The sequence below is a fragment of the Ilyonectria robusta genome (genome assembly GCF_021365365.1).
Source record: "Ilyonectria robusta strain PMI_751 chromosome Unknown BGZ61scaffold_47, whole genome shotgun sequence".
In the NCBI taxonomy this organism is placed as follows: Eukaryota; Fungi; Ascomycota; class Sordariomycetes; order Hypocreales; family Nectriaceae; genus Ilyonectria; species Ilyonectria robusta.
This window is the reverse complement of record NW_025764481.1, coordinates 113584-134732: the sequence shown is the minus strand read 5'-3', so window position 1 is coordinate 134732 and position 21149 is coordinate 113584. Positions and strand designations below refer to the sequence as shown.

The following is a 21149-nucleotide window of genomic DNA, read 5'->3' as shown; positions in this document are numbered from 1 at the left end:
GCGCTATGACGGACCCGAGACACTGCATTCATTACGATCCAACTACATGTGTAACAATTAGTTTCTTATTTCTTCAACACTAATATGGCCTAAACTATTTTTGTCTTTTAAATGGCTTCCACTTTTGCTGGTGTGTAGTACTTCATTGAGATTTCGAGCCCCTGATGCTCATCCTCACCTCGACACCCTCCTGTCGGACAAACCACGAGTTCTTGAGGTTCCATGTCGCCTCCGGGTCAGCAAGTTCAACCTGTAATTGCGCATCTATTGTCAACAACAAAATCTTGGACCGGCTTGGGGGAGGCTTCGGCTTACCGAGTACTTGAGGAAGAAACTGGGAAGCATCTTATAAATCTCCAGCAAACTGATATTCTTTCCGATGCATGTCCTGTGTCCCTTTCCAAACGTGAAATCGGCACCCTTCATGGCTTTGAGGCGCTTGTTGTAACTCTCGACGTCCTCGGTGGCGTCCTGCAGCCACCGCTCCGGTCGGAAGCTTTCAACGTCCTGCCCAAATACAGACCGATCTCGGTGCATCACCCATGGCGATGCGCCGACGATGGTTCCGGCGGGTAGCACTGTACCGCACTCAAGTCGCAGGCCTTGGTTGGGCACAATTCGCTCCAGGATAAGCCCGACTGCAGGATGAAGACGCAGGGCCTCCTTGACAACAGCATCGAAATAGGGCAAGGTCTGGCTCTGCTTCCACGTCACAGGCATACTGATCTGCCCAGATGCCTTAGCAGCGTCGAGTTCCGACAGCAGCTTGGCATAGACATTCGGGTGCTTCAGCGTGTAGTACACGATCGCTCGCAGAGAAATAGCCGTCGTGTCAGAACCAGCAAACATGTTTGTGACCATGTAGGAAAACACCTGGCGATCATCAACAATCTCAGGATGCGTTTCCTTGGCCTGGAAAAATCGATCCACAAAGTCCCGCTTCTGCGACTCGATGCTGTCGCTCGATACCTTTTCCTTCGTCTCGTCAAGTCTCGATAGGAGCTGTTTATGGGCAAACTGGGCCACTGCGCCGGTAGGTTGTGCTATCCGCGTCCACACGGGATTCTTCTTCAGCCAGTGATCCAGCCACGGAATCTGTCCGACAAAGGCGTTGTAGTCCATGGTCACGTTGAGCGCGTCGATGATGCCGCCTACGTCGGATCCCTTTTCAATGAAGCCAAAGTTTTCGCTGCACGTCACCTCTCCAATCACGTCGAAGGCGTAATACTGAAGCCATTCAAATATAGGACAGTCGCGGCCGGGGCGAGCATAGCGGTCCTCCAGCTGTTGGAATAGCGCCAGGATTGTTCGGTCTACGAGGGGTTCGTAATCGGTCAATGTTGTCATCGAGTACGCGCTCGCAACCGGCCGTTTAATTCTGGCGTGGAATGCCTCGTCTAATGTCGTAAACAGCGTCTGCGTCGCTTTTCCATTTGCTAGCTGTTGCTGGACAGCGTAGAACTCGCTCTATTCCGATGTCAGTCATGGCCCTCCTCAAGCTCATTAAGAATGCAGTACGCACCTTGACGTATCCTCCCTTGAGTCCATAAATCTTATTCACGTCCTTGGGATTCCGAACACTGACAACCCGGGGACCGAATCGCACGTTGTCGCCGCAGCTTTCGTGCAGCTTAACAAGTGATACATGATTGTACCCCTTGGAGACGTCAAGAAGTCTGTAGAGGTTGGTAAACTTGGCCAACAATGGCCCAGGAAGGTCTCGAACGCCGGACGCGAAGACGTTTCGCACGAGAGAAACCAGGATCCAAGCGGAAATGGCACCCAGCACCAGATACAATTTCTCCGTTTCGAGCATCGCGACAGCTCAAATGAAGATGAAAATGTCGACAGTTGCAAATGACGATGGGATGCACCGCAAACATGCCCCAGATGATAAACCCCATGGGGGAGCACGCACTGGGGATTAAGCCAATCATGAAAATATCCGGTCATTTCCCCGCGGTTCGGTAGATGATAATTGACGTCGACTCCTCATTTTCAATCCCGTCGGGCCGGATTCCGTCGTGTTTTCTTCCTGGCCCTCTCCAATTATTCCGATTCTAACACTAGAGCGTCTGGACGGATCGGAACTTCGGAATAAGCAGAAACTCATTGGATGTCATGCAACACTGAGGTGCCCCGTCCGCCAATTCTTATCACATGTAAAGAGAATGCGGTGCATTTCCGATGGTTCAATGTGTGGCTGCTCAAGTTGGATGGTCCCTTCTAGCAGCAAGTGTCTGTTACCGATCTCCTCAGCAGAAACAGTAGGTGATTACAGGTAGGAACCATGTTTGAGAAAATGGAACATCATTGACTACAAGAAATCAACGTCCCACCAATTCTCAATAGCCTTGTTAAAGTCGCTAGCTTGCAGAAAGCTGTGGTCGTTGACCTCCCCAAGTCCTTGAAAAGCCCTGCTTTCTACCAACTTTTCCACATCCGAGACCATTCGATCCGTCATTCTCGGCGGTGTGCCGCCCTCGCTGGGGGCATATGGAGGCACTATGTACTTGGCGGGCACCGTTTTGTGGCCCGAGATGCCGGCAGACCCGACAAGATTGGCGGCGGCAAGACTTAAATCGTTTTCGCTATGTGCTCTCTCGGATTTTAATGACTCGCCAAACATGGACTGATCTGCCGTCGCATTGTGGAGTCCTGCTTGTTCGTATATCAAGATATCCCAGAGGAGTTGGGCGTCGATGGAAAAGCCGCCCTCCAGCCCACGGTCTTCTGGGCCCCGAGAGCTAGGTGAGTGAGCCGATGCAATACTGGCTTGTAATTTCAGTAAGTTTTGAGCCTATAACCTCGTCGTTAGTCATGGCAACGTCAAGATCTAAAGCCGAGGTAGCCACGTACCATGATAGCAGTGCTCGGCCAAATGGACCCCATGCGACGAAGAAACTTCATGCATTTTTCAAACCCAGCTTGGGCCTTGCCACGAAGCGACAGATCGTCGACAAAACTGTGTTGCAGATGGATTGTTGCAACTATACCGACGCAATGAGCCAGCGACGGATCAGACACCACAAAGGATTTCTTTTCCGAGAGGTCAATAAAGTAAATAATCCAGCCCGTGTGGCGCATAATGAGCTCGTACGACTGGTAAATAAAGGACTGCGGCATCGTGTGGCGGAAGTTTCGAAGCCGCATGGATAGAAGAAAGGGATGGTTGAGCAAGCATGGGATCGCTGCGTAGATGAACTGGATGAATAGCCACGGCCCCCAATAGTCGCGCCGCTGCTGCAGTTCCTCCGCCGTGTGGTCCCCGAATCTTTCCGAGGAAAATCGATACTTTGTTGGGACGAGGGAATCTATATCCATGTGGCCCTGCATGATACACGAGTAGTCGGATTGCGAGTTCCAGGGCGGTACTTCATCCGGTCCAACTCGATAGGCAGCGTATTTTCTGGCCATTTGCCAAACCTCGCTGACCAGCTTCGTATGCTTCTGAATCCCAGTCGTCATCTGACTATCCACGTACGTCCGGGCCAACACAGCTGGCTCGGGGGCTTTGCAGAACTTGGCATGGCCCGCGACGGGGAATCCGTTTTGTATCGTTGGCGTGACGCTCGCCAGCCGAGATCCGGGGAAAATGCATCCTTGAAGCCGCTGCAGCATGAGGATGCTTCGGAGACAGTCGAGACATTCTTCGGAATCGCTCATTGCGCTGCTTGGTTGGAGACTGTGTGCAAAGTGGCTTGCCATGGAGAGGTTTAGGTCGGCTTGAACGATTCTGCCATCTACCGAATAGTCAGCATGAATAGTCAGCATGGTAAGATTTCTTACCTGTGAAATCAATTATGCTCAGGATACATAGGGTCTGCAACGTTGACAGCTCGACGTAGCCTTCTATAACCCTATCCATGACACGTCGGCGAGACATCCTAGCCATGGCATCCAACTGATCTTGCTTTTGAAGACTTAGCGTGCCTGGAGGAAACCGTAGACTGAGAGCTTGCAATGCAAGGACGAGCTCAGGGTCCCGGGTGTGGAGAGATTCAAGAAATGTATCTTGTCTGAACAGAGCAATGGGTTGGTTGTGGCACCAGGTAAGATACAACTGGCCAAAGTCGTCCGGGCTTATCTCTTGGGGGCCTATATTGCTGGTTCGTAATTGTGAGCATTGCAAGAATCTGCGTTTGGTTTATCATATCATACCTGAGCTTTTCGTCTCGCCTATCGCCTCTAGAATATAAAGACCCGGCGGCAGAATCTAGATTTGGAGCCTGGTATGACGGAACTGCCTGATATGATGGGACCGCCTTGTATGATGGGACTGACTGATAGGATTGTGCTGCCGGGCTAGGTGCTGCGGGAGTAGGACTGCAAAATATGAGCTACGTTCCGTGCTCGAATAGCTGAGCAACCCACCTAAACTGTTGGATCAGCTGGTCCAGTTTCCCCTCGATGGTGTGTATTCTATCCTCCTAAGAAACAACATCAGCGCTATAGCCTTATATCTCTTATCGCGGCTACAAACCATGTTTGCCGGAGTATAAGCACATGTCTGCCCCAGCCGCAGACAGCTGGAACAGCTCGGTCTTTCGCCCGGACATTTCGACTTCTTCCGGCTTCATGATAACGTCAGAGTTGGCTCAAACAAGGCGTAAAGGTCTTCGCACCGACACGGCTCACAGGCCAGACGCGCTCGCTTGACTTGACGCGTTTCCTCCATCACACTGAAATATCTACAATAATTAGTCCAGCAGAGAGGCACATCATGCATGTCTGCAAAAGGGGTCTCTTGTGGAGTGATATTTATCAGAGGAGCTGCGGCTAAATGCGGGGGAGACGTGGCCCCACCCTTATCATGGCTCCGTGTGATCGGTACCGTCGGCCAAATTGACCGAAGATTGTATCAACAAGTGAAGTGGGTCGTTAGTTGATACTTGATACTCGATACTTGATAGAAACTAACTGTCATGACGATAAAAAGGGTATCTTGAAATTGCTCTAGTCTAATCTTCAAAACTGGTCTAACAAATCCTACATCTCTGCTCCTTCGCAGCATGGGTATCTATCTACTAGTTTACACACTGACTATGAGCCCGAGCCCAAGCAGTAACCGTCCGGAATAACAAGCCGCTGTCCTCTCCCCATTTTGATACAAAGGAAAAATTAACTAATGTTTGTCAAAGCCATGCCAGGCGACGCTGGCCGTTCCAGCTCCAGGCGCTTCATGGTGGCAGCGAGTGTGGTCATCGTGACAGCTCCGCCGGTCGATGTCGACGTGTGTCTCTTGTGCCGCGATGGCTTCCCCGTGATGCTCATCTTGCGCGGCCGCACGTGCTTATCCGGCTTCTCGTCAGCGGTGAGAATGGACGAGATGGACGATGAAGTCGAGTGCGCAGACGTGGCGCTCATGTAAGACGAGGATCGCGACACGGAGGAGTAGCCGCTGAGCGAGATGGGCGACGCAGGCGACGAAGGCGTGGGAGACGGATTGTCCGAAAGGTCGGCGAAGATTTCCTGGGCCGACCTCTGCTTGTCGGGGTGTTGGCCCAGACGTCGCTGCCACCAGCTCTTGTCGCACTCGGGAGGAGAAAACTCGACGACGTCGGCGAGAGCTTGCTCGACTCTGTCCATCTTGTCCTCGTCCAGCGTCAGGGGAAAGTGCTCCGAGGCAAACTCGAGAAGCGCCGCGGCATCGCACGCCTCCCGCTTCTTGTTGGCCGTGCTGTCGTGGAGACTGCATGCGTCGACGGTAAAGACGAACAAGTCTTCCCGCGACAGGTACGGCAGCGTGTCGATGTCGTCGCGCACCGGCTGAGCGGAGTCAGGGAGGTACGGACACAGCCAGTCGGGGATGAGCTTCACCTCCATCTCCCAGCCGCTGGTGTGTCGGTAGAAGACAGTTCCCGACTTCTCGACCAGCGGGCTCATGGGATGGCCAACAATCTCCTTCTTCACGCGTCCGGGCGACGACGACTTGCTCACAATCAAGTCGATGCTCTACATCAATCGTTAGCCGCCGCAGCGCCAGCCACAGGCCAATTAGCTCACCGTGATGCGCCGTATGTCGTATTGGGGCAAGTGCTTGCAGACTGCCAGGTCGCCAATGACCGCGAGCCGCGTGTTTTCCAACCCGCGCGTGTTTCTGATGAGCCGGATGATGTGGAACGCCGCCTGCTCCACCTGGGCGACTGTCAAGGCGTGGACCATGGCGGGCTGAGGGAGAATCAACGATTCCAGCTGCGACTCGATTCCAATGGCGACCGGGAGATGTGCGTGAGGTTGCTGGCGAGCCCCGGCCTGACGCAGCCCGCCCTTCTCTTCTTATATCAAATGCCCCGGTATTGAAAACCGGAGTGAAAAAATCTACACAGCATAAGCAATATCGACACCTAACGTGCCCAACTGGTAAAACACGGCACTAATGTCAGGGGGTGTGGCCAATCATAACCCCCCCGAACCTCCGTGCAATCTTAGATCTCAGGGATTATCCCGGCTTCACTTCGTGCCCAATCGTTCGGGTTGCTCCATTCCGACCGGCAACACACAGTCAACACACAGGTTTGCTTTACGACGTCACCAGGGGTCCGCCGAGGAATGCAACCGTCACGCGCATCCCTGCCGGTGTGCTTCGTATTACCGCGTCCTTGTTTACAGCCTGGGCTCTTCCACCTGCCTTGCTGCGACGGCTTCTGGTCTGTGCCGCCCGAAGTAATTACCACAAGAACCTCGGCATGGCCACACGCGGAGCTGCCAGAGCGTGTGCTTACCAACAGGGGATTTGATTAAGATTTGGTGACTGGGGAAGCCGGGCCATGTTGGGCAGGATTGCAAGTTGGGGCCGCGTTTCATTTCCGAAGATGCGGAGGATTTGCATTCCCGCCCGGCTATTTGGTGCGGCAAGTCTGAGTCAGAGGGGAATTGAAACAACCTGGTCCAATTGACCCATTGTGGCGATTTTTGGTTTTGTTTGAGAACGTCGTCATGGTCCATTCAGATATACGTCCAGAGGCCTCGCTGGGTACTGCAAGTGACGGAGCGCATTCTCGACTAACTTTGTAAAGCAGTGCAACCCTCAGTTGGTATGATGTCAGAGTGCCTCATATTATCCCAGACTTTGACCCCAAAATACAACAAACATCCGGATTCTGTCGATTTAAAGCAGATTTTTTAATTGTTTCAGCCTTATCATATTTTCAATGCCGCCACTTCAATTTTCAAAACGGCGATGGACTTGACGCAAGTAGTGTCGCATTGCCGTTGCTAGGGGGGCTGCATGGCTTTGGGTGTTATGCAGGACAATGCGCGGTCACCTCGAAGGAGAAAATAGGACCAGCGAAGGTGGAACCCGAACCGCTACCCGAGGAAAGAGACTTTGACCTTCCATGTTGCGTTGAAGACTTTTTGCAGATGTCACGACATGGTTATTGGCTTGATTAATCAACAGTGCTACGCTACTCAAATGACCGACGGTCCATGATAGCCAATTCCCAATTATGGTAAAGTAGTCAGCCACTTTTTCAACGTAGAATACGGTTTGAAAATTCAAAAATATATTATAATTATCTACTTATGATTGATAACCGCTTGACAAGAGGACTGGAATGCTTGTGTCGCCAGCCGCACAAGGCTTGTTTTGGGCAAATTATTTATAAAATTCGGCAGCTAACCGCGTGCCATTGCATCTTTCAAATCCCCCACGGGTCCAATTTTTTTCGCCACCTCAGGATGTGAAAGAGCAGGGACAGCTAGCAGCAAGCTGAGTTCCAACATAATAGGGCAATGCTAGCAGTGGCCACTCTAGAGCGTCAACCGCCACCTGTGACCGGTATGATAAAATAACAATGCGCGGTTGGCGCTGCGAGGTTTCAAAATAAGACAAAGCAAGAAATGGGTCCCTGAGGGGGGTTTCAATGAGTCCAGGGGAGTCAGTCGATCCTCCATCCTTTTGCTGTTGGTCGGGTGACGTCTGTGTCCTCTTGAAAGAAGCAGTCCGACGCAGCACAACCCTACGGCTAGAGGTATGGAGCTCCTGTATTTCCTCTTTAACCGAGCAGTCCATCCCTTGCAATTCTTCTGTACTCGTGAGAAGGAATCAAACGCAAAGGATGTCGCATTACTCCCTTGTGCCCGACAAGCACTACAATGGAGCTTGTCCAGGGTTGCTGTAGGGTAGGTGAGAAGCGAGCTCACTTTAGCTGCAAGGGAACAGGACAAAACATGCAATATCGCCTTACGCAAAGTACAATCTAGTGCTAAACCACTCAGCCTTACAAAGGACCCGCGTCATGGTTAAATCGTCACTTCTCAATGATTCGTGACCTCTTCCATTTGTCTAGCTCTATGCAAAAGGCCCAACAGGTTGAGGATTAAACCAGAGTCAATCCTGCTCAAGGTGAGACGAAAGGTCATAGCTGAGATAAGATCTGTTCTGGACCAAAAGTGTCAATAGTTTTGAGTCACTGTGGAGCTTCACAAGCTGTAGATGCACCAGAACGGAATGGTGGTGGGGACTATTGGCTTGACCCGTCAATCTGCAGCCATTCACAGCTCCAGCACCGGCCCGCCCGCAGCAGCTAAGTCAATAGCGTATAGATAGTTTCCGTCTGGCTGCGTTCCAGCTGACGAGAAGTCGACAGAATCTGGACTGACGGCGTAGCTGAAAGATGGTCTGGCCGTGTGGAACGTGTTACGAGACACACACATTCTGCCTATAAGTGAGGGGTCCTCCTGCTTCTGGAACAGAGTCTTTGATTTTCATTCTTGGCTAGCAATATTCTGGCATTCCTCACCACTTTCTCAATCTCATCACCATGTCTATTCCCAAGCGGATCATCATCTGTTGTGATGGCTCGTGGCAGTCTGCCGTTTTGGGCGAGAAGCACACTGCTTCAAACGTGACCCGACTGGCCCGCAGCCTGAAGCGCACCGACGTCAGAAATGGCAAGACGTGGCAGCAGGTTGTCTGGTACGACAGCGGTGTTGCCACGACATCCAACTGGATCGGGAATATGACGGAGGGTTTCATCGGCGCAGGCATGGAAGGAAACATCATCGAGGCCTACAACTTTGTTGTGCTCAACTGGTCTCCGGGCGACCAAATCTACTGTTTCGGCTTCTCGCGAGGCGCTTACACGGCGCGGTCCATTGCCGGGTTGATCTCGGATATTGGCATCTGCGAGCCCAGCAAACTGCACGAGTTCCATGAGATCTGGGAGCTCTACAAGAAGAACTACAAGGGCGAGAGGTTCCATGGAAGCGACGCATGGTTCGACTATCTCGACGGTGTGCCGGAAGACGACCAGAACCAAACCGCCGCCTACGGGACAGAGGACTTTGGCTGGAAGAACCCCCCTCGTGGGGAATGGGCCAGGACACCCGAGTCTAGAGAGATTGAAGTCGTCGGCGTATATGAAACCGTCGGCGCCCTGGGCATTCCTGAGATGCGCGGGGTCAAGTTTGGATGGGGCCCAGACAAGCATGGATTCCACAACGTGAAGCTAAACCCGAGTAAGTCCATCGTCGTGGCTACCGAAATCTCCGCTAACCGCACCGACAGATGTCAGGCATGCGTTCCAAGCGCTGGCGATGGATGAGCACCGCGGACCATTCACGCCGTCGCTGTGGCACTTGCCGGAGCTGAAGGAGAAGGAGACGACAGTCGAGGATCTGGAGATGCAGCAGAAGCGAGTTGATGAAGCAGACCAGGCTTGGCGTTCCAAGGCTTATGATGTGACGATTCCTCTCCAAGAGAGACAGAATCTCAAGAAGGCCTACAATAAGGCCCGCCGAGAGATGTATCAGCTGGAAGAGGATCTCAAAAAACGATCTGAGCTTCTTCAAGTCTGGTTCCCAGGCGTGCACATCAACATTGGTGGTGGCTCAACCAACACGCTGGAGAACAGGGGAGATTTGGAAGGTATGTTCAACCCATGACCGAACTTGAATCAACGCTGACTTGATAGAAACCTCCAACATCACATTCGCCTGGATGCTCGACCAAATCAGCCCCTACATCGCCATCGACGAGCAGACAATCCGCAAGGAGTCAGAGGCTCGCCAGAAGCACATTAATGACCTCAACAAAGAGGAGAAGAAGTACAGAGAGAAACTCGCCAAGGAAGACGAAGAGGCTGCCAAGTTGAGCTGGGCTCAATGGGCCGGTCGCGCACTCGTGCACACCGCGTCGGCTGCTGCAAACACCGCCATGCATCCCTTGACCAAGTCCAAGAAGCCCAACACGCTCCGCCGAGACTTTGGCTGGGGCACTGGCACCATCATCGACAGCTACGGCATGCTGTCTGGGCTGAACGGCTCTAAGTTCCGTACTCCCGGAGGCTACACGACTGCCGCCGCGCCAGGAGAGACCAACGAGCAAGTCCATCCTACAGTCGGATACCGTCATAGCATGTTTGAAAAGCTGAAGCCGGAGTTGCAGTATCACCCTGCTGGCTTGAAGGATAGCGAATTCAACAGGCAGAAGACTGAGGTGGGCTGGGAGTATGTGCTTGGTAAGACTACGCTGCCAGAGTACAAGATGAAGCCCAACGTCGAGGGTGCTCACCCGACCTTTGAGAGGTTTAATCTTTCGCTGGCGTGGGAGAAGACGAAGACGTATATACAGACTCTTGATAGCGAGAACGGGTATCCTGTGGAGGACATGTAGACACATAGAATAATGAGAAGTATGATGCTATAATAGGTTGCATGCCCGTGAATCTCGCACCATGTGATTGAGGATCACAACATACCAACCTGTTGTAGATGACATAAACGAACTATCACGATTGAGAGAGCCCCTAGTAGATCGAAACAACATGCACCACGAGTATATATGGAAACAAGACATGTGGATGAATATTACGCCTTAAACAACCCTTTCTATGGAAGAGATCCCTGAAACTGACCCTGTACTCTACACTCTACAACCGCGCAACCGTGTCTAACAAATCATTCATCTCCGCCCGCGGGTACTCCGGGTTCAGCGCCGCATCCGGCCGCACGCGGTCCCAGGCCCATTTTTGCGCCAACTCGGCCGACAGCTCGCCCTCCAGCATCTGCAGGATGTACTTGCCCAGCACCGGGAAGAACTTGTAGCCGTGGAACGAGCCGCACGTCGCCAGGTACAGGCCCTTGGCGGCCGAGTGGGGGGAGATGATGAAGTCGCCGCTGGAGGTGAAGGCGTCCCTGTTTGTGTTAGTCGGTTGTGCGCTGGGTTGAGACGGGGTGACTTACCAGCAGATGCGGTGCTTGCCGAACGTCCAGTTGTCGGTCTCCTTTCCGTAAAACACCTCGGATGCGTGCTTGATGTCTTGCTTGAGGGCCTTGGAGACATTCCACTGCGAGTAGTCCTGCCCCGAGGGCGGCATTGAAATGTGACGGCCAGGCAACACTTCCTTTGTGTTCTTGAAGATGGTCTGTCCCCACCACTTCATCTCGTGGGTATCGGGAGTCGGGGGAAGACTGCCAATGAAGCCGCCTGTTGCTGTTAGCTGGCCGGTTCGTCTGACGGGTTGAATATCAACTTACCAACTTCGGCGGTGTATCCCTGGAAGCCCACAGGCATGGCCGCAAACTTTGCGTATTCTGTTGGGTCCTCGACCTTTCTCATTCCCGTCGTGATACCACCCGCCACAATCCTGCCCTCATCTCGCAGCCCAGTGAGGCCACTGCTCGCAGCGCTGTACTCCAACAGCCTGGATGTGTATGCTCCCGTGCAGAGGATAACGTGCGAAGCCGTCAACACATCGCCGGACTTCGTCTTGACTCCGCGGCAAGCACCGGCGTTGTCGAACTGCAGCGTCTCGACTTCGGCCGTCACGTAGCGGAGGCCGAGCTTGATGGCTTCGCGGGTGATGGCGCGCAGGGCGTCGCCGGCCGCAGCCCAGCCGCTGGACTTGTTGATGAGCACCTCCTTGACGTCGCTGTAGTCGGCGTTGGCAAAGAGCCCGCCGTACAGCTTGCGAGCCTCGGCAACGGGCACGGCGGAGATGTCGTCGCCGCGGCCGAGCTTCTGGTGGTTCTTGATGACGTCCTGGGCGTAGTCGCTGCGGCACATCCAGTAGACGCCCGTCTTGGTAAAGTACGGCTGCCAGACGGGGTCGGTCTCGAAGACGTCCTGGGCCTCGAGGGCGAGTTTACAGTAGACGAAGTCGTCGTAGTCGGCGCGCACCACCTTGTTCCAGTCCCACGAGGCGGCGCAGCGGTTGTCTGCGTCGAAGGCGTCCCGATCAACCATGGTTACGGATGCATCGGGATACTTCTTGAGCAGGTGGTAGGCGGTGGACACGCCAAACACACCGGCTCCGACGATGAGGTACGACGGCTTGGTGGACGCCATCTCTCCTGATTCTACGCAAGGCCGGTTGTCTGCGTATGGATCTTTGTATGTATCGGGGACGTCTCCGCACGGACTTGGGTATGGGATATCAGGAAAAGACGAGGAAAAGTCGCTATTCATCAGATCGTGGAGTTGCTGTTGCTTGCGGCGACTCAACACGGCCTATCCGTCTCGCAGTCTTATATCGGGCGCCGGCCTTTGACTCCGGAAGAGCATCCGATCACGTGGATTGAAGGGTTCGGCTTCAGATATCGCCAAGTTGGTGGAGTTGGCTAAAACTGCCGGTTCTGGGTTAAGCGAGAGGTCACAAAGACGCAGAACCCCTCAATCAGCACGCCAATGGGCATCAATTGCCACCTTCTGCAGCCCACTTGGTGCTATTTGGTGCCATTCGGTATACGTTATCTGGCGTATCGAGTGGCGGCTGATAACAATGACATCTCAAGGGCGGATTGATGCCCCACCACTAACAAAGGAAAATACCCACGAATCTCTACCGTATTGAAATTGACATCCCAAAGGCGGATTCCAGGATTCTACGCCCCACCACTAACAAACCCCCCGCTTCTATTTCAAGAAACATACTCATTAACTCATGGTCCGAGACATTCCGGGGAACCCAGCTCGGCTAACAAACGCCACGGGCCCGGCCTCACTCCCGAAGAAACTTGAGGCTGCCCCGGAGAACTCGAGGCTTTCCCGTGACGTCTAGACAAGTCCAATCAACGCTACGCCTTGTCTGGCCGCTGATAACAATGGCATCCCAAGGGCGGATTCCTACCCCACCGCCGCAGAATCCCCGCTTCCTCACAGCAAAGATAAGCGTCTCTGGTGGTATTAAACCATCACGCGCCCTCCAGTCCGGCTCTCGTTTCTCAACCTCCGATCACGTGGACGCATCAAGACCCGGGTTCTAGATAAGCAACGCTTGGGATAGACGGAAGTCTGTCTATAACTATGTTGGCATAACCTATTCTGAATGGAGGCCTATGAAAGAGTTGTCATAGTATATTCATCTCATCTTTCCGCTGTTGAGCGTTTGAACCAGGCGGCTCTCGTAAACCCGAGTCCATCTTTCGTGACCCAAAACCACCACAGCCTCTCGACATGGCGCTCTCACAACGCGTCGTCATCATCGGCGCCGGCATCGTCGGCACCAATCTCGCCGACGAGCTGGTCTCGCGCGGATGGACCGACATCACCGTCGTCGACCAAGGACCCCTGGACATGCCAGGCGGGTCCACGTCGCACGCCCCCGGCCTGGTGTTCCAGACCAACTCCTCCAAGACGCTGGCCCTGCTGGCCAAGTACACCATGAACAAGCTCAAGTCGCTGGAGAAGGACGGCCAGAGCTGCTTCAACCAGGTGGGCGGCCTGGAAATCGCCACCACCCCCGCGAGGCTCGAGGAGCTCAAGCGGAAACACGGCTACGCCTCGTCCTGGGGCATCGAGGCGCACCTGGTTAGCGCAGACAGGTGCATCGAGATCTATCCCCACCTGAACAGGGATCTCGTTCTCGGAGGCCTGCACACTCCGACTGACGGCTTGGCGCTGGCCGCCCGCGCTGTTCAGTTGCTCATGGAGCGTACGCGCGAGGCCGGCGTTCGTTATATCGGATCCAACCCCGTCACCGGTATTGAGCAGGCGGATGGCCGAGTCACTGGCGTGATAACACAGAATGGCACTATCCCCGCTGATATTGTCGTCTCCTGCGCCGGCTTCTGGGGCGTCGAGGTGGGAGCCATGGTCGGCTTGAGCGTCCCCTTGCTACCCATGGGACACCAATATGTCAAGACCACCGCTGTCCCAGCCTCTAAGGGCCGGAACGAGTTGCCAAACGGAGCGAGACTACCCATTCTCCGCCACCAGGACCAAGATCTTTATTATCGCGAACACGGTGAGCAGTACGGCATTGGCTTCTACAACCACCGTCCCATGCCCGTCGTGGCCGCCTCACTGGGCGTAACTCCTAAACACGTCAACGACCAGAACATGCCGTCGCGCCTCGAGTTCACTCCCGAAGACTTTGCGCCGGCTTGGAAGCTGTCCCAGGAGATGCTCCCTGCCCTGAAGGAGTGCGAGATTGCTGACGGATTCAACGGCATCATGTCCTTTACCCCCGATGGCGGACCCCTTGTTGGACTGGCGCCGACTTTGGACAACTTCTACGTAGCAGAGGCCGTGTGGGTGACACAATCTGCCGGTGTGGCACGCGCCGTGGCTGAAGTCTTGACCGTGGGCAAGTCTACCATTGATCTCGCCGAGTGCGAGCTGTCACGCTTTGATCAGGTCCAGCTCACCCCTTCATACGTCAAGGAGACGTCGTCACACAACTTTGTCGAGGTCTACGACATCCTGCACCCCTTCCAGCCGCGAGAGTCACCCCGCAACCTCCGCGTCAGCCCGTTCAATGGCCGTCAGCGTGAGCTTGGCGCCTACTTCCTGGAGACGGGCGGCTGGGAGCGCCCAGAGTGGTATGAGGCGAACGCAGAGCTGCTCAAGCAGTTGCCGGCCAAGTGGCAGCCTGTGGAGCGCGATTCTTGGTCTGCTCAGTTCTACTCGCCCATCGCTGCGGCAGAGGCATGGAAGACGCGAACCGCCGCGGCCATGTACGATATGACTGCACAGCGACGGATCGAGGTGTCCGGCCCCGGTGCAGTTGACCTGTTGCAGCGTCTGACCACAGGCAATGTCACAAGGAAGCCAGGAGCTGTCACGTATACGCTGCTTCTCAACGACCACGGACATCTCCGAAGCGACATCACCGTGGCCAGACTCACCGACGACGTCTTCCTGGTGGGCGCGAACAGCAACACCGACGTGGCCTACCTCACCCACGAAGCCCGCAAGCAAAAGAAGATCACCCCTGGGCGATCCGTGCAGGTGCGCGACGTGACTGGCGGAACTTGCTGCATCGGACTCTGGGGTCCTCGTTCTCGGGACGTCATGGCTGCAGTCAGTACCGATGACTTTACCAACAAGGGACTGCCTTATCTTTGCGTCAAGAGAGCAATCATTGCCGGCATCCCAGTTACGGCGATCCGGCGGTCATCCGTTGGTGAGCTTGGTTGGGAGATTTATGCCAGCGCTGAGAATGGTCTCCGTCTATGGGATGCCCTCTGGACTGCCGGCCAGCCCCATGGGTTGATTGCAGCCGGCCGAGCCGCCTTCTACGCCTTGCGACTGGAGAACGGAATCCGACTCTGGGGAACTGACATGACCACCGAGCACGACCCGTACGAAGTTGGCCTCGAGTTCGCCATCCAGGCGGGCAAGGAGGGATACGTCGGCCACGCTGCAATCCAAGGGCGCTCGAGGAAGTCAGCTACCCGACGGCTACGCACACTCACCGTCGACGACGGCCGCTCGATGGTGCTCGGCAAGGAGCCGGTGCTCATTAATGGCCGACCCGTGGGCTATGTCACCACTGCTGCGTTTGGATACACGCTTGGGAAGCCCCTTGCATTTGCTCACCTGCCCAACACGGTGGCTGAGGGAGAAAGTGTGGAGATTCAGTACTTTGGGCGACTGATTAAGGCGACTGTTGCGGCTGACCAGCAATATGACTCGCAGATGAGCCACGTGGAGGTATTTAGAAGGGAGCACAGGCTGTAATGGGAAGGGGTGTTTATGAAATTAACGAATGCATGTATGGACAAATTTGAATATGAAATCTTCAATCAGCTACAGTTTCTATTTATGCTGTGAATGTGATAGAGTTGCAGATAAGGGATGGGTTTTTAATGCCCTGATAGTAGGCCAGGGAGGCAGTGACAACATCACGGTGGGCTGGAAGTAGACTATTTATAGCTGGGGATGATGTGCGCTTGATTTCGGTGGAAGGTTATTTACAATATCAAAGTCAAACACGGTGAATGTCCTCGCGCAAAATCGTGATTATCCAGAATGAGTAGTTGTTGTGCAGCACCATCAAGCATCGAATTGTGTGTATGGTTAAATAGACTGAATTGGGCAACATATTTTGTTGCAATCTTACGCTGCTGGTTTCCATAGCCTAGTCTTTGATTTGCTAGATAATTGACTCGTGATGAATTTGATTAACAGGGTCAAAGCTGGTCTGTGAGAAAGATGCTTCATTGTGGAAAAGGAAAGGGTGGGCTCGGCGGTGAATAGAGTGTGTGTTGGAAGGGAGAGTGAGAGACAGGTGAGGGGGGATACATAATTGCGAAAGTCCCTCGGGGTTATGAGGGGATCCAGTTGAGCAGGAGGCATGCCATGAGAATCAACTAACGTTGGCAGCCGCCATAGACCCTGGATGCATTCCATCGTGAATAGATGAACAGATATACTGCACCTTGTAGTAACAGAAGAGCCCTAGCCTTGGTATTTAGCGAAGTTTGAAATTCGAACCAGTATGAGTCTGATATGCCATTCGACCGCCTATTATTGAGATCCTATGGCATTCCTCTACCCACTGTATATACAAATACTGAGTCTTCTTTTATAGCTTTGGTACCTTTAATAGCTATATTCTATTTCAGTCTAGTTTATTAAAGTCTTTTTTATTTTTTATCTTAATTATATTATTTAGAATTCTTTTTATGGGTACTTTTTATTTAATATTTATAATTTATTTCTTAAAATCAGATAGAATATATATCATAAAATATAAAATATTAATATTGATTGAATTAAAAACAGAGAGGGAATTAATTTAAACCCGGATGCATATAGATCAGGATAAAACGCAATCTAAAAACCTGAAAATAAAGCGACCTAGATGACGAAAGTAACATCGTTGGCTCTTAAGTCAGTGTTGACCTAAAATTCTAGGTGTGCTAGAATAAAAACATGAGCTGAGGTACTGTATTTCTGGTCCGAGTCCAAGCTTTATGGTCAACGATGAAATTCTGAGACATTCAACAAGACCCTGTTGATGCTCCTCAAACTTGGGCGAATAACACCAGCGGTCACTTATCAGTGCTAGGAATTGAGGAAGAGTGGTGTCAAGGTGCTGAGACACGGACGTGCCTTGGGAATAAGTGGGCGGTACAGGGGTCAACCGGCATTTACACGGGCGAGCATGAGACGAGACGAGATTGGCGATGAATTCCAGGGTACACGGACCGTTAGCTTCTTTAGAGTCGCATACCCCTGTCAGAGTAAGTTAAAGGCCAGGGTCATTTCCCCTTATCCCAAGTCACGCTATGTCTCCTGAACCGAGTCGCTAAAGGCAGGCTGTGCAGGGCATCCTGATTTAGGATTTGTGGGGTGTTTGATGGGCGGTCGGTCCACAGAAGACAAACTGAAGACCACGATAGAGGAAAGCCATTCATTCGACTCTGAAACAGATGGCTGAAGAGCATCAACATGCTGTAGGTATGAGTAGATTCACATTTGGTGGCGGCTACCTATGTATGGGCTGCGTAATCTAAGACAGCCAGTCACAGGTCGCCACGCGCCCCGTAAATCACAAGGTTCGCGTTCACAGGGCCAGATGAGGCTGCAGCCTTATCACGCTTTCGGGCATTCAACCTGCTCTTTTTTAACATTTCAACCCGACTGAGCTCATCGGGAAAGCTTTAAAAACCACACCACAACCAGGAGAGAGCATCTACACTCTCACCACCACATCCACACGCGTACAGACGCCATGGCTGATCCATCCCGCGTCTGCCGCCGCCACTTCTCCAGCGGGGAAGGTCCGGATCGGTGCCTCCTCTGCGAGCTGGAGGTGCAGTATGGGCTAACGCGCTTCGACTGCGACGACTGCGATGGCAACTTTGGCAGCGAGCACGCCTTGATGCAACACCGCAATTCCGCCGTCCATGATGCGCATCGGTGCGGGAGCTGCAATCGCGTCTTTGGCAGTGCCGCCGCGCTCCAGCAACACGTCGATTCTGGCATCCACCGGCCATCGCGCTTTGAGTGCGTCGTGTGCAACCGCAGCTTTGGCAGTGTCCAAGCCTTGAACCAGCACCGCAGCTCGGCGAGCCATCTCTCTTACCAATGCGAAGAGTGCAGCCGCTCCTTTAGCACTACGGAAGGCCTCGCTCAGCACTGGAACTCCAGGCATCAGAATCGCCGATGCGAAGACTGCGAAGTCACCTTTGACAGAATACACGATCTGATATGGCACACGTGTGTCTACCGGCCCGAGACTTGGGACGACGAAGACGAGGAATACCGGTGCCATGATTGCGACTCCGTCTTCAGCAGCCTCCTCTCCTTACAGATGCACCAGGACGGAGAAGAGCCACCGGAGGAGACTGATCCCCTGCGATTCGAGTGCTCCCTGTGCGACCGGGAGTTTGGCAGCCAGCATTCCCTAGACCAGCATACTGCTGATTCCCCAGTCCATCGTCGTCGCCAGTTTAGATGCCTCGAGTGCAATCTAGGATTCCTCAGCGGCGACGCTCTAGAGGAGCACAGGAACGACGCTTGGTTGCATCCTCGAGATTATTCCCCCCCTCGGTCTCCGATCAGAAGATCCGGCCGCGTTCTCCCGGACATGGATCTCCTCACTCTCCGTGCGGGTGCCGTATCGCTCGCTGTGCCCACCCAATCGAGTTTCTCACAACCGTTTAACGTGGCCGACATGTCCGACTTTAGCGATGAGGAGTCCTTCTACAATTATCAGACCTATGGCTACCCGACGAATTTTGGGACGACAACTTCGCCGTCGACTGACGCCACTGCAGAGAGTGCTGGGTCGACTGGACAAGCTGGCTCAACGTCCAACCAAGGAGTCAATCCCAGCCGCAATCTTGACCCGTCAACCGTAACCAAGCCTGCAACTGAGGATCCAAAAACGGATCCCGTCGTCCTAGACAGCGAACCCGCTCCCTGCGAACCATCAGATCCGGAACAGCAGCTCAAGGCCGAACGAGAAAAAGTTGCAGCCCTGACCAGAGACCTTCTCGCAGCAAGAGAAGCACTTAAGAAGGAAAAGCTGCACCGGCAATGCGGCATGTGCTATGAAAAACCCACCGACACCGTCACAAAATGCGGCCACCTCTTCTGCGGCGGATGCATTGCAAACTGGCAGAGGCAGCACGACCATCCGTTCCAGGCCCCGTGTCCAATGTGTAGGAAGGCCATGGGGAGAACCATAAAAATTTATACGGATTAGGCGAGTGAATTTCTATTAGGGTGTCCACGTGTAGTTGGGTGATTTATCTAGCTTTAACCCAGGGGATGGGGTATTGCTTTTGGGCGCATCGGTAACAACAGTCACGCAGCAAGGCAACTTGAGGAGGTGTGTAAAATCAGGGTATGTAAATGGTCCCTTGCTCGTGAAATGAATATCTATGTCTTATATAAATGTACAATCGAATTTTGCCCAATGATATCATATGTACGTCTCCCTCCTCTCCCTAAATAACACCTCCCACTTAAACAGTGGCACCAGAAATCGTCACCGAGTAGTCCAGACCAGCCGAAACTGCAGATGACAGGCTGAAGCCATCGTACAGAATGGGTTCAGCCGGGGTGTTGGCAATGACAAGCGTCGCCTCCTCGCCAGAGGCAACCTTGACCGAGGCCGCGCCGTTGACAAGAGTCACGTAGCGGATGGCGCTGGACGACTTGTTGCGCACGGCAACGGTGCCGGTGTACACGCCCGAGGTGGTGACCTTGATGGCAACGGTCGCAGCCCCTGAAGTCTTCAGGGGGATGATGTTGGCGCCCATGTACTTGGGCTTGCGGGCGCTCTTGACCTTGTAAGAGCCGCTGCCCGTGGAGTCGAGGTTTGCAAAGTTGATGCTGGCCCGCTGGTTGATGAACAGCTCCTTGGTCTGGGGATGGCCGATGTCAACGTAGGCCATGTGAGCCCAGTAGCGGCCGACAATCTCGCCGACCGTGGCGCTCGTCGACACGCGGGCCAGCGTGTGCAGCGGCGTCTCGTTGCTGTTCTTGGAGTACTGCACCATCAGCTGGTGCAGCGTGTCCTGGCCGAGCCCGGCGAAGTTGTCCGGGTTGTTGGTGAGGTACGTGAAGAACGGCCACGCCTGGTAGTAGTTGCCCGAGTCCACGGTGCCGTCGACGATGACCTGGAACGAGTCGCCGATGACCTTGGCCAGCTCGATCTCGGTCTGGCTGGTGGTCTGGCCGTTGGCCGTTCGGGCGGCGGCGCAGAGGTCCGAGGTCGTGTAAGTGTCGGCCACCCAGTTGGCGAGCGTCTCCCACCATGCTCCGGTGCGGCCCTGGTTCACCCACGTCTGCTGGTGGTAGTGCAGCGAGTGGCCGAACTCGTGGACGGTGACGCCGGGCGTGGACAAGTACTGGGCCACGACCTCGAGATAGCCCATGCCGGTGGTGGCATCAGACTGCATAACACCCGCAGCACCCTCCAGCGTGCTGACCGAGTAGACGTTCGTCTTCGTCCAGGGCCCATCGTCGTTATCCGCGTTGTACGACAGGCCGGACGAGCGCCAGCCCAGCTTGGTGACGAAGCAGTCGTAGGCGCCCTCCAGCATAGCCAGAGCCGACGTCGCCGCTGCTGAGTCGGCGTTGTACACGCGGAAGTGGTCGGAGTCCTTGAACTTGCTGCCGCCGGGGCCGACGTTGTTGTTGGCGGTAAAGGTTGCGGGCTCGGCGGAGTCTGCTCGGGGGACTTGGGGTGCGGCCCGGACGCCGGCCAGGGCGTACAGGAAGAAGGGAAGAAGGACGGGGTGGGACTTCATGATGAGCTAAAGATGGTAACTGGTAGTAACTGGATGAGAGCTTGATGGTGATGCTCTGTTTCTGAGATTCACAACCATCTTGTTATATACACCCAGCGTCTAAGCCGCCAAGACCTGCCAGCAACTCCTACACTCCAGCCCATTGGTGCAATATCTCGCCCTTCCATGCCTCTGGGATGAAGTTTCATCGACCCGTTTCAGCACAGGCC

The 21149-nt window shown here is 53.9% G+C and overlaps 8 protein-coding genes across 8 annotated transcripts; 3 read left to right on the top strand and 5 right to left on the bottom strand.

Moving 5' to 3' along the window:
- Positions 1-142: 142 nt before the first annotated feature.
- Positions 143-1816, bottom strand: BGZ61DRAFT_568213 (cytochrome P450; the record flags this gene model as incomplete). Its single annotated transcript, XM_046255995.1, has 3 exons — positions 143-250; positions 316-1461; positions 1529-1816. 3 exons carry the CDS (start codon positions 1814-1816, stop codon positions 143-145), a joined length of 1542 nt encoding a protein of 513 aa, XP_046095121.1.
- A 501-nt stretch (positions 1817-2317) lies between these two features.
- BGZ61DRAFT_486405 (uncharacterized protein) lies at positions 2318-4486 on the bottom strand (the record flags this gene model as incomplete). The annotated part of the gene is made up of 6 exons (XM_046249857.1): positions 2318-2800; positions 2860-3743; positions 3790-4106; positions 4162-4326; positions 4375-4430; positions 4484-4486. 6 exons carry the CDS (start codon positions 4484-4486, stop codon positions 2318-2320), a joined length of 1908 nt encoding a protein of 635 aa, XP_046095120.1.
- Positions 4487-4927: 441 nt separating this feature from the next.
- Positions 4928-6330, bottom strand: BGZ61DRAFT_404460 (uncharacterized protein). The gene is made up of 2 exons (XM_046243127.1): positions 6007-6330; positions 4928-5955 (listed from the first exon to the last, which is right to left on the bottom strand). The coding sequence occupies exons 1-2, from the start codon at positions 6163-6165 to the stop codon at positions 5122-5124; spliced, it is 993 nt and encodes a 330-aa protein (XP_046095119.1). The 5' UTR covers positions 6166-6330; the 3' UTR covers positions 4928-5121.
- Positions 6331-8768: 2438 nt separating this feature from the next.
- BGZ61DRAFT_540724 (uncharacterized protein) lies at positions 8769-10621 on the top strand (the record flags this gene model as incomplete). Its single annotated transcript, XM_046254948.1, has 3 exons — positions 8769-9465; positions 9515-9874; positions 9921-10621. 3 exons carry the CDS (start codon positions 8769-8771, stop codon positions 10619-10621), a joined length of 1758 nt encoding a protein of 585 aa, XP_046095118.1.
- A 256-nt stretch (positions 10622-10877) lies between these two features.
- BGZ61DRAFT_371707 (FAD dependent oxidoreductase) lies at positions 10878-12295 on the bottom strand (the record flags this gene model as incomplete). Its single annotated transcript, XM_046242125.1, has 3 exons — positions 10878-11142; positions 11191-11434; positions 11485-12295. 3 exons carry the CDS (start codon positions 12293-12295, stop codon positions 10878-10880), a joined length of 1320 nt encoding a protein of 439 aa, XP_046095117.1.
- Positions 12296-13305: 1010 nt separating this feature from the next.
- BGZ61DRAFT_568210 (Dimethylglycine oxidase) lies at positions 13306-15949 on the top strand. The gene has a single exon (XM_046255994.1). The coding sequence runs from the start codon at positions 13403-13405 to the stop codon at positions 15908-15910; it is 2508 nt and encodes an 835-aa protein (XP_046095116.1). The 5' UTR covers positions 13306-13402; the 3' UTR covers positions 15911-15949.
- A 1661-nt stretch (positions 15950-17610) lies between these two features.
- Positions 17611-19610, top strand: BGZ61DRAFT_466129 (uncharacterized protein). Its single transcript, XM_046247647.1, has one exon. The coding sequence runs from the start codon at positions 17910-17912 to the stop codon at positions 19386-19388; it is 1479 nt and encodes a 492-aa protein (XP_046095115.1). The 5' UTR covers positions 17611-17909; the 3' UTR covers positions 19389-19610.
- Positions 19611-19650: 40 nt separating this feature from the next.
- On the bottom strand, positions 19651-20940 carry BGZ61DRAFT_568207 (uncharacterized protein; the record flags this gene model as incomplete). The annotated part of the gene is made up of 1 exon (XM_046255993.1): positions 19651-20940. The coding sequence occupies one exon, from the start codon at positions 20938-20940 to the stop codon at positions 19651-19653; it is 1290 nt and encodes a 429-aa protein (XP_046095114.1).
- Positions 20941-21149: the final 209 nt, after the last annotated feature.